The sequence below is a fragment of the Microcebus murinus genome, chromosome 1, assembly GCF_040939455.1.
Source record: "Microcebus murinus isolate Inina chromosome 1, M.murinus_Inina_mat1.0, whole genome shotgun sequence".
In the NCBI taxonomy this organism is placed as follows: Eukaryota; Metazoa; Chordata; class Mammalia; order Primates; family Cheirogaleidae; genus Microcebus; species Microcebus murinus.
Genome location: NC_134104.1, coordinates 12,438,016 through 12,452,999, shown reverse-complemented (window position 1 = coordinate 12,452,999; position 14,984 = coordinate 12,438,016). Strand labels below are relative to the sequence as shown.

The 14,984-nt window shown below is 35.7% G+C and overlaps 1 protein-coding gene across 6 annotated transcripts in view; it reads right to left on the bottom strand.

Moving 5' to 3' along the window:
- Positions 1-14,984, bottom strand: part of SCAF4 (SR-related CTD associated factor 4) — a 64,575-nt gene that overhangs the window by 18,317 nt on the left and 31,274 nt on the right. For 3 of the 6 annotated variants that reach the window (XM_012780918.2, XM_012780922.2, XM_076000499.1), the window contains exons 5-15: positions 14,361-14,496; positions 13,888-14,027; positions 13,122-13,298; positions 7,605-7,783; positions 7,149-7,257; positions 5,602-5,769; positions 5,012-5,097; positions 4,245-4,435; positions 2,835-2,935; positions 2,348-2,461; positions 1,309-1,465 (exon numbers count right to left, since the gene is read on the bottom strand). In XM_012780918.2, the coding sequence (XP_012636372.1) occupies positions 1,309-1,465; positions 2,348-2,461; positions 2,835-2,935; positions 4,245-4,435; positions 5,012-5,097; positions 5,602-5,769; positions 7,149-7,257; positions 7,605-7,783; positions 13,122-13,298; positions 13,888-14,027; positions 14,361-14,496 (1,558 nt within the window). The remainder of the gene's footprint in view (positions 1-1,308; positions 1,466-2,347; positions 2,462-2,834; positions 2,936-4,244; positions 4,436-5,011; positions 5,098-5,601; positions 5,770-7,148; positions 7,258-7,604; positions 7,784-13,121; positions 13,299-13,887; positions 14,028-14,360; positions 14,497-14,984) is intronic. The other 3 variants (XM_012780921.3, XM_012780919.3, XM_076000497.1) reach the window with 3 other exon arrangements.

Genomic DNA, 14,984 nt, shown 5'->3' with positions numbered 1-14,984 from the left:
AAGATATTTCCATACTGATTTTATAAATAGTAATTATTTAATTAACGAATGGGAGAAAACACGTATAAGAATGCTTACTATGTGCCAGGCACTGTCCTAAGCACTGTATTTATACTAACTTATTTAATTTTCTCAACCATCTATAAGTAGATACTATTACTTTCATTATACAAACAAGGAAAGCAAACATAACTTATTCAAGGTCATATTCCCTAGTGAGTGTGGCAGGGATGGATTCAACCCAGACATATCTGGTTCTACAGTCTATGTTCTTAACCACAAGAATGTACTATTTGAATTAAAGTATTTTAAAAGGGGCGGGGGGAAATAATTAAACACCCAATATTTCCTGAACAAACTTTACTTAACATTAAAGAACAACTTAGATAACCTCCCACCTATTTCCATATAGCTTCTAATCAAGTGAAAAACAGAAAACCGTCTTTCTACTCTGTCCTCTGGGGTCCTGCTTCATCAGAGATTCTCTTGTATTCTCTACCTCTTCAATAAATCTTTCCTGGCCAAGCTAGCATTTAAAAATATTTATGTCCATAAATAACTGCAACTTCTTATCTTAACATATTTACTTCAGACTGCTTTTCTGGACACTTAAAAATTTCCAAAGAAATTATAATGAAGCACTAGATTAAAACACAATATCAAAGATGCTCAATCTAAGATCTATTTGATTAGTTAAATTTCACCATGAAAAATTCTACTTTGATTTGATTTTATCTCTTGACAAAAATCAAGATTAAAAAAAGAAAAATTCTACTTAAAATCTACTTGATTCTGTAATTAAGAACCTTATAATCAGTAATTATTTCACCTGTTTGCATCTCTTCCATTACATATAAACCACCTGAGGGCAAAGATCACATTTATCTCATTCCTTACTCAATCCTCCCTTTATAATGGAAAGACTGGCACAGAGGGGGTACTTTAAAAATCTCAAAAATCAGGCCAGTTGTGGTGGCTCACATCTGTAATCCTAGCACTTTGGCAGGCCCAGGCAGGAGGATCGCTTAAGACCATGAGTGTGAGAGTGGTCTGGGAACATAGCAAGACCCTATCTCTACCAAAAATAGAAAAATTAGCTGAGTGTGGTGATACACGCCTATAGTACCAGTTACTTGGGAAGCAGAGATGGGAGGATCTGTAGTGAGCTATGATCACGCCAGCCTGGGTGACAGAGACCCTGTCACAAACATACATCCTCAAAAATCACTTCCTAATGCAAAGAGTAAACAGGACATTTGATTTGTCATATGTACTACCAAGCATAAGAGAAATTAAATACTACTTTACCTGGGTTAAGTGTATCACTGTCCAACATTCCTCCTTCACAAAAACTCTCCAGTTCTTCAGGTTTGACTTTGTCCCATGGAATATAAGTAACACCAAGCTCTACATCCCAATACTGCTTATAATCTGCCTTTATTCCTTTGTTTAAGGCCCAGGCAATCTATTTCACCATTAGTGGAAATATAAAAAGAAAGGAAGGAAGGAAGAAGGTATTAAGTTTTAAGAGTTCACTGTCCTCTATAATTCTATTTATTCTCACTTGGGCAGCAGGAGTAAGCTAGACTAGCTATCCTTGGATCTCATTCAAAGCCTTATTCTCACTATGGAACTAATTAATTTATTCCCACTCTTTCCTAGGATGCAAATTTTACTGGCATTTGCTCCTTACCAACTCCCACCCAACCCAGTCAGCATAAAACTCCATGTTTATCAGTGTAAAGCTGAAGTTCCCTCAACAGCCCAGTATACTGGGGATCACTTTTGAAAGTCCACGAGTGCCTTGTAATTACTGAGCATTCGATAAAATCCTTTGGAGGTGCAATCCAAGGGTAGAAAAGGGTGCTAGGACACTGAGGCAACACTGACTTTGGCTCCTTAGGGGCAGAATGCTCATGTACCTACTATATATTTTTCTCTCTCTTTGGTGAGTATTTTTTCACAGTTAATTCTGAGATAGCAAAATTTAAAAATAAAACATGATACAGCTACAGGAATCCTAATTAAAAAACAAAACAAAACATGGAATGTCCAAATTTTTTGAATAAGACAAAGCATATTACTACTAAATGACATATTGACAGCACTAACTTAACCAATTTACCTTTGACGAACCCATCTACATTTGAAAAAATTCCACCTTGCATTTAACATTTTATGTTAATTAAATGCTATCGTTCTTTTAAGGGGATAACCTCTTAAAAACAAAGGATGCCCCAGTATACTCACTTCTAAGCCCTAAATTACTGTTTTTATAATTATATAATTTATAATATGTAATGCCACATAATTACGTATTTTTAAAAAATGAATTATAAAACTATACCTTTATGGATTTCTGGTTCACTTTATAGTTCCCTCGGCTCAGTTTCTGCAGGGCACGATAAGCATCTTGCCTATGAACCATAACGATATACGCACAGCCCCTGGGAGGAATCATCTGTTCCAAAACATTTTAATATTACAAAAGATTATAACAAAATTGAAGAGCAACAAGATATAACACTAAGTAACCAGTCCCAATAACCCCTTACCTCTAGCCACTGCTCTAGAAAGGTTAAATTCACTTGGAAATTTGCAATTCAAATTTGGTCTCAACTGATAGCTGAATCCTCTAAGCTTTATTATATAAAAAGACTTGGTTATCCAAGAAATGTTAAATGTAGGGAATGTTAACATGGAACAGAATATCTAAACTCTAGCCGCAGCTATAAATCTGGGCAAATGGTAACTTAGGTCTCAAGTTCTTAATTTCATAAAATGACATTAATCATATCTGTCCACTGTCATTAAATAACTAAATAAACACTCACATTAATTGATTCAATAGGACCAAACTCTTCCAAGAGACTGGCAACATCCTGCTGAGTAGTCCTTTTGTCCAGCTGTCCCACCCAGAGTGTAGTACTGCAAACTTAAAATAATAGCCACATTAGATAATGTGCCATTAAATAGCCACATTAGATAATGAGCAGCACAGTGCCTTGTGTTAAAAAAAATCATTACACAAAATATGTATGAGTTATATTATGATACCATAAGTTTAAACAGTAAATCCCATATACATTTTAAAACTCTAGAAAATTACGATATTATTTCTAGAAATAAAACCTATAGGATAGTGAAAGGTATGTAGTGTGAAAAAAACAAATGGCCCTTTTGTAGATGGATCTAAAGATTTCACCTATAAAAACTGAAGCCAGAGAAAAAAATAACTTGCCTAGAGTCACCCTGCCTACGAACAGCAGAACCAGGAATTGAGCTCAAGTCTCTTGATTACCAACCAATTCAGTGCTTTGTTAACTATATGTGGCTGTCCTTTTTCAACTCTTGAGAGTTTATGGTTTTTCTTTTATGCTGTATCTATCCTAGGCAATAAACCTTACAGAGTCAGGAATTTTATACTATGAATTAATTACTGTTTTATATAAAAATATGTCTAGCATACATTACTAAACATATTTTAAAGACGCATAATGAGATTCAGGAGATAATGCAAGGTAATATATTCTGTAAATTATAAATCTTTATATAAGTCAGAGTGTAGTAATTATTTTAGAAAAAACCTGTTTCCATTGTGTCAGGAGAGCTAGTTAATGAACTTATAGTATAAAAAGTATGTACACGCTATCACTCATCACTGTTATTCTGGTTCATTCCTTACTGCTGCTTTATAGCTGGTTTAATGTACAAAAGCAAGTAAGAGGGTATAAATCAATGCATAAACAAGTAAGACATGATAAACGAATATTAAGAATAAAAATCAACAAAGGTAACATTTCATTTATGGCTTTGCTAACAGCGATAAGACATTTTAAACTCATGATAAGAAAAAACAATGCTGGGCCAGGCGTGGTGGCTCACGCCTGTAATCCTAGCTCTCTGGGAGGCTGAAGTGGAAGGATTGCTCAAGGTCAGGAGTTCGAGACCAGCCTGAGCAAGAGCGAGACCCCGGCTCTACTAAAAATAGAAACAAATTAATTGGCCAACTAAAAATATCTAGAAAAAATTAGCCAGGCATGGTGGTGCATGACTGTAGCCCCAGCTACTCGGGATGCAGAGGCAGGAGGATTGCTTGAGCCCAGGAGTTGGAGGTTGCTGTGAGCTAGAATGACACCATGGCACTCTAGCCCAGGCAACAGAATGAGACTCTGTCTCAAAAAAAAAAAAAAGAAAAAAAAGAAAAAACAATGCTGAAATTTTGAATGTAAAGGCTTAGTTACCACTTGCAGTTTCTGGTTTGACTTGAGGAAGGCCTTTTTGCCGACGTTCCCTTTCTTTTTCTCGATCCCGTCTTTCTTGGGATCGAGATCGGGGAGAATGTCGGCGTCTATCTCTGGATCGAGATCGAGAACGGCGATGACGAGACCTTCGAGATCTAGAACCAGATCTAGATCGTCTCCTTTTTGGTGACCTAATGTTTTCATGAGAGAGAATGAACAGCACATAGAAAAAAACTAGAAAATATAAGCACATACTAATTTAAAAAAATACTACTAGGTGCTTTAATGTTTATGTAAGAATGGCAATAGCATGAAATTCATTTTAAAGATTTTAATGTGTCTGAAATTAGAAATCCTACACATCATTTAAACATTTAATGAAATAAATAAGGTTCACAGCTTATAAAAGTCTCTCATCTTCAGTATCTCTGGCACTATACTAAATTGTATCTGTAAGAAGCTAATGGCTGAGATACATTGCTACTATTCTTATCTACATTTTCAGTAACGCCTTCTTTTCTGCAGCAATCAAAAATGTAATCCAATTATAGTGCTTTATGCTTCTGTGGGCTGATAAAATTGTAAAGGAACTTTCAAGATATAATTCTTCTAGTACCACATACTGTATACACTGGTATCAGAGTAACTCACATAGAGGAAATATAAATATGCTGTTATTTTTATTAACACTGAATATAATCCAATTTAATTTTAATCTCTGTCTCCTAAGACACACAAGGGCTGGAAAAACATTTTCTATAAATTACCTGGATGCTGACCTTGATCTTGACTTTCTGTTATCAGACATATGCCGTTTAACCTCTTGAATACAAGGTTGTTCTACTTCCATTTCCTTAAAAACCAAAAACAAAAGCCATCATAAAATGAGAAAAGCAGAAATAATAAAGGCTAGAGGACAAAATCTAAGGAATGCTAAATTAAAAATCTCTTGCCCCACAGCAATTCTCTTTTGGTTACTTGGGACCGAATTACTAATAAGGACTAGCCATCACTGACATAAAAAACTTTTACATGGTTTACAAGATTAGAAGAAATATTTCTCTACTTTTGGGAGTTATTTGGCCTAGGTTATATACCATTTAAATAAATCATCATCTAAGGTGTGAAGTACAGACTGGTTAAACCTTCTACACTCTGTATCTCTATCCTCACAGAATCCTATGGAAGCTGATAGTATTATGTCCACTTTCTAGAGGAAAAACTTAAAGCATGGAGAGGGTTTAATATGTGCCCAAGGTCTTTCTTCATATTCAAAAATGAATATAGCAAGCAAATAAGCAGAAATCTGTATATAAGTCAAGGCAATCAAAAAGATAATCTGAGAATGAAATTTTACCTGTTGATGTGGCTTTTGAGTGAGTGGTTCATTTTGTGCCTGAAAAGAAGCTTGGAAAGGCTGCTGTACTGGTGGAGTGGGAGGAATCACAGGCTGAGCCATGGGAGGAAATGGAGGTGTAGGAAAAAGTCCAAATCCTGGCATCTGTCCATTAGGAGGAAGTGGAACCTTCCATTTTTAAAGAAAGTGTACGAGTAGATTTTAAGTAATAGCCAACAAAAACAATTTCGAAAACCTTTAGTTAGAAATATCTTCAATAAGCTTTTATCAAGTTAAAGCTACAACAATACTCTACATTATTTAACAATTTCCATAGGTACAATCTCTATTCAAAGAATTGTTACGTATCAAGTATACAGGTTAAAAATTCTTAACTAATTTCAAAATTATGAACACACAGGTTTGGTTTTAAATATTTAAAAAAATAGCTTTATTCACATAAAGAAGCAATGTGATACAATGAAAAAGTCCCAAAATATTCTAATAAACTTTCAGTAAATGTTAAAACACTTGAACATATGTTCATAGGTTTTCTTCATATTTTAAATAGCCTTACAAAATAATTTTCAACTTCATTCATCAATAAGCCATTAAAATCACCATTATCATTTTCATATTTCATTTCAACTACACAGAATGGATTGAACACAATATAGATAAGAAAATAATATAAAAGAGATTTCTCAAAATCCTAAACTGAGGCCATAAAGCAGTCACTGCAGAATTTTAAAAATAAACAGATTTACTAGAATGACTATAGCATTGGAGGGCCAGGATCTAGATTTTTAATAATGCCCCTCCCCTCGCCTCCATAATTTAGATGCATAGTCAGGGTTAAGAAACTCTGAATTAGAGGATTTACTAGAACAAATCCAGTGAACAAATCTCTACTAACTTTCTGCAACTCTCCAGTGTTCCATGTATGCTTCTTTTATTGCACCTTTCAAATTATGTTCCTGATAGGACAAATTAGGATAGATAAAAAACAAAACAAAAGCAAACTATGTTCCTGAATGTTGAAAACTGAAAGCCCTTTAAAGTATCTAATCACACAATTTATAGAAAAAAAGGGCCCTGCAAGGGAAATAGCTGTATAAATAAATAGGTCAGTTTCTTCATATAGAACCATAATTTCTCTTTAAACATTTTAACTAAACAACGTATTATTAAAATATGAGCATTGTGATATTTAGCACCCTTGTTTTTTTTTTTTTTTTTTGAGACAGAGTCTCGCTTTGTTGCCCAGGCTAGAATGAGTGCCGTGGTGTCAGCCTAGCTCACAGCAACCTCAAACTCCTGGCTCAAGCAATCCTCCTGCCTCAGCCTCCCAAGTAGCTGGGACTACAGGCATTCGCCACCATGCCCGGCTAAGCACCCTTGTTTTAACTAAAGCAATGCAAAAATTACATGCTCAACAGCTTTTACTGAAGCTGTAGTACTACTTAGCCAATCACATGGCTAAATAATGGTTTGTGAAGTGCAAATCATATGCTGTAATTAATAGATCTTGAGTTATTAAAATCCAACTGCAAGAAAAATGCTTGTACCTGATGGTGCATTGGATCCTGTGGTATTCCCATCATTCGAGGCTGAAACTGATCCATATTCTGATGCTGTGCGTATGCTGGCTGCTGCATGCCATCTCCAGGAAATCCACTAAAAAAAGGTGAGTAATCTTTTTACCCATTCAAAAGTACAAGATTCTCAGCCACATTCATACTACAGAAACATAGGATGTTATTTAGGAGTCATTAGCAATCAATATTTTATTGAATTATATATTTATCCATTTATTAATTTATATATTCAGTATTATTTCAACATAAAAGCCATTTTTAAAATTCTAAATCTGATAGGATCCCCTTCCCATTCAGGAGAAACCCCACTATACCACAAATTTTACAAAATAATGACTCCATTGAAAATTGTTTTTATTGCTAAATGCTACTGAGATTGTGCTTCAACAACTCTACCTGCTGAGGAATTAAAAAAAAGAAACTCACAATGGTGCCTGTGGAGGAGGGGAGGCAGCAGTGGGGGCAGCAGCAGTGGGCACGGTGGTGGTGGGCACAGGAGGCACAGCAGCAGCAGATGCTGTCGTGGTCACAGCAGTAGCATCCTCTTTCTTTGATTCTTCCACAGCTTCTGGCTCATCATCATAATCAAATCTATCAAGCAGCTTCTGGAACAAATACGTCAATATTTAATTGTAAAATTTAGACTGATTAACTGCACAAAAATGTATTTGCCACCATCACTGTCATGTACGATCTCATTTTCCCACATGCCCCTGAGGACCCTGGTTCATAGATATAACCAATTTTTACACAAATGCCATTTTGGAAAAGATACATTTTTTTATTTTGCTTTCCTTCCCAAATTATAAGTGTAATATTTTCTTTTTGACCGTTTTCTCTATTTTCTGTTTATTTCATAATTATTTTAGCATTTACCTAGACTAAGCACTTTGGGAACTTTATGCACAAGAAAATGGATATACATTTCAGTCAGCTGTAAAATGTAAAAAGAAAGACTGTCTTATCCAATCACTGTAAATGCATACAGAAAATGTCCATATACTATTTGCTCATGAATATGAGTATATGAAAAAGAAAAATAAAACAGAATGGCATAGGACAGGGGCACAAAGAAGTCTCATCACCTGTTCACTAGCTTTTTTCATAAAACTTTGCAGCTTACCAGAAACTTTCATTAAAAAAAAAAAAAAAAAAAATCAGGACTCTTCATGAAATCACCTGTCCAGAAGAACAGTAATTTAAAAACAAGATGTATTCAGAAAGGAAGGAAACACATTAGACACCTATTAATGTGTTTCAGTAGATTATAGACTTCATCATCACAAGAACTCTGCACGGGCAATAAAGTCTCTTCACAGACAAGAAAACAAACTAAGGCTCAGGTGAGTAAGAAACATATCAAGATTATACAGTTAGTAAGTGGTAGAATCAGGATGTAGAGACTGTTCTCTTATTTATTTTTGAGACAAGAGTTTCACTCTGTTGCCCTGGTAGAGTGCTGTGTCGTCAGCCTAGCTCACAGCAACCTCAAACTCCTGGGCTCAAGCAATCCTTCTGCCTCAGCCTCCTAAGTTGCTAGGATTACAGGCATGCACCACCATGCCTGGCTAATTTTTTATATATATACTTTTTAGTTGTCCAGTTTCTATATATACATTATAATTGTTAATTTCTTTCAATTTTTTTTTAGTAGAGACAGGGTCTCGCTCTTGCTCAGGCTGGTCTCGAAATCCTGAACTCAAATGATCTGCCGGCCTTGGCCTCCCAGAGTGCTGGGATTACAGGCGTGAGCCACCATGCCAGGCTAAGACTGGTCTTTTTGACTACAAAGCCCTCAGTCCCTGGCCTCCAACAAGTAATCTTTTCTTTCAAGCTGTGCCCATTCTGCTTGTGGATTTCAACCTCAAATTTTACAACTTATGTTGTTCTACAATAGTTTCACCTAAAAATTCTGGTTCTACTTTACTGAACAACAGATTTCTAAATCAGGAAGGGAAATCCCCTCCTTGGACAACACAATATATAGGATTAAACCAAGTGTTCAGAGTGTTTTGGGATAGAGCTAACTTGTGTTTTTCTTTGTCATTCTAGGCCAAGTGATTAAATGTTTTTATAGAATTCCTTTTTCTAAACTTGGCATAACTAACAAACATTGGCCAACTCATTTAAGGTTAACATTAGAAGAATTCCAATTCAACTTAACAACAAGATAAAGATGCCCACTATCAAGACTTTTACTCAATATTTTTCTGGAAGTCCTAGCTATCAGTACAATAACAAAAGAAGAAGAAACAGGAATAGATGTTGAAGAGAAAAGGTTAAATTTAGTAGCTACCTAGAAAATTTAAAAGCATCAACTAGAAAACTAAGGATTTAATACCATGGCCATTTTTTTTTTTAGAGATAGGTTCTCACTCTGTTGTGCAGACTGGAGTGCAGTGGCGTGACTGCAGCTCACTGCAACTTTGAGCTCCTGGCCTCAAGCAATCCTCTCATCTCAGCTTCCCCAAGTGCTGGGATTACAGGTCCAAGCTATTGGGCCCAGTAACCATGACCATTTATAAGATAAAATGACAATCAGCAATATCATTAACCAAATGTTATAAAATATTAAAATGATTAAATATCTAAGAATGAAAGAAAAATGTATAAGACCTATAAAAAGAACAGTTAGAGAGATTTTAATAAATGCAAATTCTGCATGAGAAGCTATCAGTATTTCCTAAATTTACAGAAAAAGTCAAAGGAATTCTAACATCTGGAAAAGTATGTTGTGATGGTTAATTTTATGTGTCAACCTGGCTGGGTTATACAGTGAGCAGTTGTTTGGTCAAACACTAGATTTTGTTATGAAGGCATATTTTAGATGAGATTAACATTTAAATCAGCAGACTGAGTAAAGAAGATTGTCCCCCATAATGAGTGGGCCTTAACCAATAATTTGAAGGCCTTTAGAATAAGAACTAAGGTTTCCTGAAGGAATTCTCATGACTGCAATACAGAAACCCTTGCCTGAGTTTTTAGTCTGCTGCCCTGTGGAATTTAGACTCAGGCCTAGAATGTTAACTCTTACCTGAATGTCCAGCCTGCTGACTTGCCCCACAATTTCAAATTTGCAAGTCCCAACAATTGCGTGAGCCAATTTCTTAAGATAAATCTCTCTCTTTTTCTATCTAGATACAGATATAGATATAATTATTGGTTCTGTTTCTCTGGAGACTAATACAAATCACCATGAATAGTCACAGAAAATCTGAAAAAGAATATGAGTGTGTGTGGGGAGGAGGAGGGTGTGTGTGTGTGGGAAGGACACCTGGAAATGAAATATAGTATGCATATTACAAGTATTTCAATTGTTATGATGCAGAAATAAATATATCAGTGGGACAAAACAGTGTCCAGAGAGATAAAATAAGAAAACATATGGGAATGTGTGTATGAAAAAGCAGTGAGGCTGGGAGTAGTGGCTCACGCCTGTAATCCTAGCACCCTGGGAGGCCGAGGCGGGCAGGTCATTTGAGTTCAGGATTTCGAGACCAGCCTGAGCGAGACCCCATCTCTACTAAAAATAGAAAGAAATTGACCAGCTAAAAATATATATACAAAAAATTAGCCGGGCATGGTGGCACATGCCTGTAGTCCCAGCTACTCGGGAGGCTGAGGCAGTAGGATTGCTTGAGACCAGGAGATTGAGGTTGCTGTGAGCTAGGCAGATACCATGGCATTCACTCTAGCCTGGGCAACAAAGTGAAACTCTGCCTCCAAAAAAAAAAAAGAAAAAGAAAAGAAAAGAAAAAGCAGTGAGGGAGAACTGCCTATTTTCAAAAATGTAAAGATTTAAGTATTTTGAACCATATTCTAAAATAGATTCCAGAGGGATTAAAAGAGAAAAATATAAACAAAAATATAAAACTACTAGAAGAAAACATAGAATGAATACTGATGAGAGTCTTCCTAATCACAACACAGAAAAAAATAAAACCACATATATAAGAATTTATGTTCACATGTGCATGGCAATAGGTTTGAAAGAATACAAACAAATCTGTTTAAACTGAAGTGTGGGATTGCTTCCCTTTCTCCTTTGATAAGTTTTGCATTATTGGTTTTTTTTCCTCCTACAAGTATGTATTGCTATTTTTACTCAAAAAAATTCATTCAACTTTTTTATTTCAGCATATTATGGGGGTACAAATTTTAAGGTTTCAAATAATGCCCTTGCCCCCCCTCCCACCACAAGTCTGAGCTTCAAGTGTGACCATCCTCCAGAGGGTGCACATCTCACTCATTATGTATGTATATGCCCACCCCCGCCCCCTTGGCCAATACCCAATTAATGTAGTTCCTATGTGTCCACTTAGGTGCTGCTCAGTTAATACCAGTTTGCTGGTGAGTATAAGTGGTGCTTGTTTTTCCATTCTTGGGATACTTCACTTAGTAGTATGGGTTCCAGCTCTATCCAGGAAAATACAAGATGTGCTATATCACCATTGTTTCTTAGAGCTGAATAGTACTCTATGGTATACATATACCACGTTTTATTAATCCACTCATGGGCACCTGGGTTGTTTCCACAGCTTTGCAATTATGAGTTGTTATGCTATAAACATTCAAGTGCAGGTGTCTTTTTCATAGAGTGACTTTTGTTCTTTTGGGTAGATGCCCAGTAATGGGATTGCTGGATCAAATGGTAGATCCACTTATATCGCTTTAAGGTATCTCCATATTGCTTTCCATAGAGGTTGAACTAGTTTGTAGTCCTACCAGCAGTGTAGGAGTCTTCCTATCTCTCTGCATCCACACCAACATCTATTTTTTGGGGATGTTTTGATAAAAGCCATTCTTACTGGAAATAAGTGAACCTTCTTTTTTTTGTGGAGACAGAGTTTCACTCTGTTGCCTGGACTAGAGTGCTGTGGTGTCAGCCTAGCTAACAGCAGCCTCAAACTCCTGGACTCAAGCGATCCTCCTGCCTCAGCCTCCCGAGTAGCTGGGACTACAGCCATGTGCCACCATGCTCGGCTAATTTTTTCCCCCTATTTTTAGTTGTTTGGCTAATGTTTTTCTATTTATAGTAGAGAGGGGGTCTTCTCTTGCTCAGGCTGGTCTTGAACTCCTGAGCTCAAGCAATCCTCCCGCCTCAGCCTCCCAGAGTGCTAGGATTATAGGCGTGAGCCACCATGCCCGGCCTCAACCTTCTTTTAATGAGTAGTCATTAATAAAACAAGATATAATGAAAACCAATATTTACCACGTGGATTTTTAATTTGGACTATTGGCAACAAAGTTTCTCTAAAACAGGCAGGAGTGGAGCTAGCTGTCTGTGTTTAAATTTGAACAGGAAGTTCTGAGCTATACATGTTCAGCATACCTATATCTGTGGTGGCAGCTTCCTAAACATGCCTAAGGAACCATAAAGACCTAAAAGAGGAGTTGAGAGACACTGAAACAACCCAAATCCTCATATTACAGATATTATAACTAAGGTTTTTTAACACAAAAAAACCTGAAAGTAATTTAAATGACTATCAGTAGTGGAATGGCTAAACTGTAGCAAGTTTATGTAATGGAATACTACAGATTATATGCATTCAGTGTAAATATGGATCTAAATCCACTAACCTTAACAATAAGAGACAAGAGTATTAACACCAAAACTAGCAGGTATGTATTATGACCAACTACAGAAAAGCATATAACCATAAGAAATTAATTCTGAAAAGATAATACAGCAAAATATTATCATAGTAATCTCCAATATGGGGTTAAATGAAGAATTTTCTTTTTACTTTATTCTCTGAAGATTTTTGCAATGAGTATATATTACATTTAAAACCAGGAAAAATAATCAACGTTTTGATGTTGAGGGCATAAAATACCTCAAACCACAAAGTAACTCACAAGAAAATACAGGAGGGATAACTTCCACAATCCATGTTGAGTGATAAGAACAATGGGGCAGGTTATGTGAGAGAAGCATACCTTGTCAAATGCAGTTTTTTGTTCAGGTGGGGGGAAAGCAGCTTTTTGTTCAGGTGGTTGTGTAGGAGTTGTCTTTAACTGAGCTGTGATAGCCTGAACCTGAGCCATTACAGCATTGTCAAGGGCGGGAGACTGTGGTTTTGGAGGTTGCTGAAAAGTCTGAAGGATCTGCTGAAGCTTAAACAATGGGAAGACGACACACAACAAAGTATAATCATAGTATCAAAAGTTGATTCACTTAAAACAAAATCTTAAAGGTGACTCAAAATAGCATACGCACAATAAACTGGGAAAAAACCCCTCCCCTTTTACTAATGGTTAAGTTTGTTATGAATGAATACATCAGAGATATGTGTCACGTAAGTTTAAAAATGTATGCTGACAAATTAAATGCTATAAAATAATGGTCAAAAAAGAGAAACTACACTAAATTGTGAACAAGGTAAATGTAAGTTTTCTAGAAAAAATGGAAAAATTCTCTCTGATCTAAATCATTTTAAGATCAATCAGAAATGCTAGAATTGTGAGCAACAGTGGCCACTTAACAGTTCTGAAGTTCTCTTCAAAGAGGTACTGCCATTTCTCAGTGTGGTGTTCTCTTGTTTTTCACTTTCACATTTTCTCTATTATCCCTAACCTTTCCCACGAAGATTTTTCCAGTGAAAAGTAGACATATTTTCTCCCTTAAATGTGTTCATTAATTAGAAATGGAAAATAAGAACTGACAACAGTACCTAACCTTGCAATCTTAGAATAAATAATCTACCTGTTGGCCTTGAGTTGACTGAAAAAGTTGAGCTACAGCTGCAAAAGCATCAGAGCTGGGCAACTGTGGTACAGTTGGTACAGAGTTTGGAGTGGCTTGTGGGAGTTCAGAAGAGACTTTTACTGGAGGTGGTGGTGAACCTAAAAAATAAAAAGAAAAGGGCATTAAGGTCTAAGAAAATATTAACCTACAAGTTTATCTTTTTTACTCCATTCAACTTCTTTGCTAAAATAAAATTCCATCTAGTTTAACATATAGTAAAATATATAGTCTGAGGTATTAGAGCTTATAACAAGTACCAGAAAAGCATATTTTTAATAGAAATAGGAATTATGGAAAGAAAATCATACCTTTTCAGATGTAAGTTCAAGTTTCCTTATAGAAAAATTCCACCAATATAGACAGACTACTCTAAACCTTTCATGTACAAAAAGTTATACCATTATCTAGCTCACAGATGTACTTGACCATACCTTCATTATTGGTAACATTTTCTGCTACTGGGGCAGCATTACTGGTTCCTGCTGCCATGTCCAAAAGAGGTTGAATAATTTCAATTTTGAATACTCCATTTTTTTGCCAAAGGTTCAGCACACGAACTATTTTACTCTGTTATGTGTGAGAAAACATAAATATACAATAAATATTTGCATAAATTACACATTATACCTCTCACAAAAAGAGAGAATGCCCCCCTAGAGGCTAACATTTCCATATTAAGTCTATTTCATAAAATCCATCAGAATTACAACCTGGTTAAACTACTCTAATTAGCCTTTCTTCAGTGGTATAATCTAGAGTAAGAAACAGAGATGGAATATAGACCTAGAGAATAAAAAGTAATATATTATTTTATGTATTCATTATATTTTACTTCTAGTTACAAATAAACTCCATCACTGACAAAACAGTTATCTTAGAGAAGTAAATGAAGTGAAAGAGAATTTCTTCAGGATACTCATAACAGCTAAAATATTTAAGTAAATGGTCTGTAATCATGAGGTAAGTTGTTTTGTGCCAAGTAAATATGAATGAGAACCAGAGAAGATGTGTTATTCACGGACACAACTTTTATTTACTACTCAAGGAATCATCTT